A 3825-nucleotide genomic window follows, 5' to 3' on the forward strand; every position below is an offset into this window, starting at 1 on the left:
AACATTAACAGGTGCCTGTCTTCTGGTTTAAAAATGACTAATGCAACAACTTTTTTTTTTTTTTTTGGTGCACGTTTTGCTGTTAGTTGTCCCTATTTTTTTATGTTTAAAAGGGGTTGCCAAAGGGAGCAACCAGAGGCTACGAAATTGTTGCCAATTGATTTAATTTGGTTGCCAAGTGCAACCGGCATCCATTATTGTCGAGCCCTGTACATCATAAGAATTTCTGCCAGTTTTTTGGTTTCACCATCTGATATACAGTACATTAGAAAAACATTTCTTATTCAGTCTAATACACAAATTAATTGTTTCACTTAATTTGTGACAATGGTGGAATGTAATTGATTTTGTGACTTCTAAAGTATTGATATTACAAGTTTCAAATCTATTCACAAACTGAGATGATATGATGATATGATGATATGATATGAAGAAAACTAACTAGATCCCCATTTTGTTCTGCTGGAGTATTCTGATATACAGTACCACGGCACTAATATTAAGTGATGACTGTTTTTAGGAAGGGTTCCCAAAGACAGTCATTGTATGGGTGGCCATGGTAACTTTACACATCAGGTCCTTGGCCAAGTAGGTCCTGAACGTCTTTTCTCGCAGGCCGTAGATGATGGGGCTGATGAATCGTGGAAGAACCTGGATGATGATGTAGCACACAAAGAGTGAGTCGGCGTAGTTTTCCGGGAACCAGAACCCTAGAAGCTGCTTCAGCAGAGGGGCCACGTATATGGACATGCACAGCAGCACCTGGATCCCATGCAGCAGGACCGTGTTCATGGCCTTCTTGGCGTTCTTGGCATCGGTGTTGGCCGCCCGGGCCACGATCATGATGCGGAAGTAAGAGTACAAGATGGTGAGCCAAACCACAACCAAGAAAACCACATAGGAGACATCCCTCTTCTTGATAAGGTGCGGACTCCGGAACACTGTCTCGCGCAGGCAGAATACCTGCGAGTAGAAGAAATCCAGCGGCTCGATGACTAGCGAGATGAAGAGGTCAGGCAGCACGGACACGACACTGGTGGCCCAGATCAGCCCCATCAGCAGGTAGGTGCGGCGCACGGTGCAGATCTGGGCGTGGCGCAGCGGGAGGCACACCGCCACATAGCACTCGGCCACCATGCAGGCCAGGTTGAGCGGGGTGTTCTCGGTGGTGAAGAGCGCCAGCAGGATGAAGAAGCAACACAGGGACACGTTGATTCTGTGCAGGGTGTAGCTGAGCAGGAAGAGGGCGATGCTGAGCGTCAGCTGGATCATGTCGTTCACCACAAGGTGGATGAAAAGGATGAAGCGAGGGTTGGTGTTGAAGATCTGAAGGGAATGACAGGATGGAGAAGGGTGGAGGAGAGATGAATGGAGGATGAATGCAAGGCTGGACAGGAGAGACAAATGCAGACATGGACCCCCCAAACTCCCCAAAAATAAAATAAGAAACATAAAAAAATAGAAGATCTGCTGAGCTAAAAGGGACATTGATCAATTACTGGATAAGGGTGAAGATCAGGAATGAGATTGGTGTCACCAACCGTCATATATCAACTATCAACTATCAACTAATCACATGATCTGTGAGTTGGGCTATAACCTGGCACTGAGAGAAAACAACAGCACCATTTGGGGAAGTTCCTCATAGAAAATCTAAATTAAACTTCTGAAACCGTTGATTGTTAAGATAGGCGATAAGATAAAGACAGTATCTAAATTATTATAAACTCAGAAAACCCACAATTCCATGAGGAAGATAGGTTTCTATATGTGCCTTGCACATATGGAATTAAAGAAGGAACATGTATAAAGTATGCATCAGCATAAGCATAAAGTTAGTGTTTTCATATCCTATATTACAGTTAGAGTACCTCGATAGACTAAAAATTCCAGCACTGAATTTATAAAATATTGAATCTAGCTGTCTAGCTTTTCTTCACCCATCAGCCCCAAAATTTAACCACTGATAGGTGAAGTCAATAAAATTGATCATCTGGTTCCAGTGGCTCCTGTCAAGGGGTGGGATATATTAGGCAGTAAGTGAACAATCAGTCCTCGAAGTTGATGTGTCGGAAGCAATAAAAATGGGCAAGCATAAGGATCTGAGCCACTTTGACAAGGACCAAATTGTGATGTTAGACGACTGGATCAGAGCATCTCCAAAACAACAGGTCTTGTGGGGTGTTCCCAGTATGCAGTGGTTACTACCTACCAAACCTGTCTAGCCCGTCTGGTTCGATCCCACAGAAGAGCTACTGAAGCACAAATTGGTGAAAAGGTTAATGCTGCTATGATAGAAAGGTGTCAGAACACACAGTGCATCACAGTTTGATGTGTATGGGGCTGTGTAGCCACAGAGCGGTCAGAGTGTCCATGCTGACCCCTGTCCACCTCTGAAAGCTCCTACAATGGACACGTGAGCGTCAGAACTGGACAATGAAGCAATGGAAGAAGGTGGCCTGGTCTGATGAATCACTTTTTCCTTTACATCATGTGGATGGGCAGGGTTAGGGTCCGATGCGATGGAGCATCTGCGGGATGTGCTGGAACAACCACTCGCACCCCATCTCACAACTTCCAGGACTTAAAGGATCTGCTGCTAACGTATTGGCGCCAGATACCATAGGACACGTTCATAGGTCTTATGGAGTCCATGCCTCGATGGGTCAGAGCTGTTTTGGAGGCATGAGAGGAAGCTACACAATTTAAGTGGTGGTTTTAATGTTGTGGCTGATTGGGTTGTATTGTAACAATAGTTGAGGTATTTGGGGTGCAGATGAGAGAAATACAAGTTGTATATGTAACTGTGGTGTGGGGATGGTGTGGTGAGTAGCCACACCTGACCTGGATCTAGGTGATTGGGATTAGGGTGGCTGTGTACCTGTTGCTTGTTGGTTGGTCTCACAACCAACAGTTAAAACGCCTACACATACTCAGGATAGGAGCCCATGTCATGACATGTTCTATCTGCTCCTGGCTAATTCCAGCTAGCCCACTCTCTACAATAAACTGGTGTTTACAACCCTCTGTCGTCTGTGTCTCTGTGCCAGAGGGCCCTGAAAACACCACTTGGGTGGTGTGTGGTGGAAACGTGCCAACAATAACACAAGACAGATTCTAAATAAAAGTGATTGTTGTAAAATTTTCCGAAAGGGTCAAGCTCAGAAAATGTCACAACAAAAACATTTGTCTCAAAAAATCTCCTGAATTATGAAAAAAATAACAAATGTTTTTTAAAGCTTTACCAAAAAACTTGGTTATCTACAGTATTTTCAAATTTAAAATCAAGTGTACTTAAGAGGGAGAGTTTAAGGCCTTCCTGCCTCTCCACAGGCATGAAGGTGGGGTGGGGGGCCCACCTGGTGCTTGCGGAAGGTGTTGATGAGGTTTGCATTGATGTAGTTGATGGAAAAGCCCAAAGCAACGACAATCACGTTCTTGGTCACAGCTTTGGCGAAGGAGTCTCGGTACTGAATCATCAGCGTCACGTTGGCTGAGGAGACGTTCATCACTGGGAGGTGGATGTCACGCTGAAGCATAAAATACAAAACAATGAATTTGGTCCACGAGCAGAATGAGGAAGTTATCCAGGGAACGTGAGAAATCCCGGTTGGATGGATAGAGGAAAAGAAAGTTCACTAATTGGTTCTTATATCACAATTTTACAGTTTTAGTCCTTGATAAATACTGACGCATTTATGAAACAGGTATGTTGTTCATCCATTCCCACAAATTTACATTTAAATTAAAGTAATATCAATTGTACACAGTGAGAGGAAAATTAATCTGTAAATGAATCACCAGTTGTCAATGTAGCAACTTCAA

General features: G+C 43.9%; 1 protein-coding gene across 1 annotated transcript; it reads right to left on the reverse strand.

The window, feature by feature from the left end:
* Positions 1-516: 516 nt before the first annotated feature.
* Positions 517-3509, reverse strand: LOC307230722 (odorant receptor 131-2-like; the record flags this gene model as incomplete). The annotated part of the gene is made up of 2 exons (XM_080001158.1): positions 517-1326; positions 3360-3509. The coding sequence occupies 2 exons, from the start codon at positions 3507-3509 to the stop codon at positions 517-519; spliced, it is 960 nt and encodes a 319-aa protein (XP_079857284.1).
* Between the last annotated feature and the right edge of the window lie 316 nt (positions 3510-3825).

This window comes from Zeus faber, assembly GCF_960531495.2.
Source record: "Zeus faber genome assembly, chromosome: 5".
NCBI lineage: Eukaryota > Metazoa > Chordata > Actinopteri > Zeiformes > Zeidae > Zeus > Zeus faber.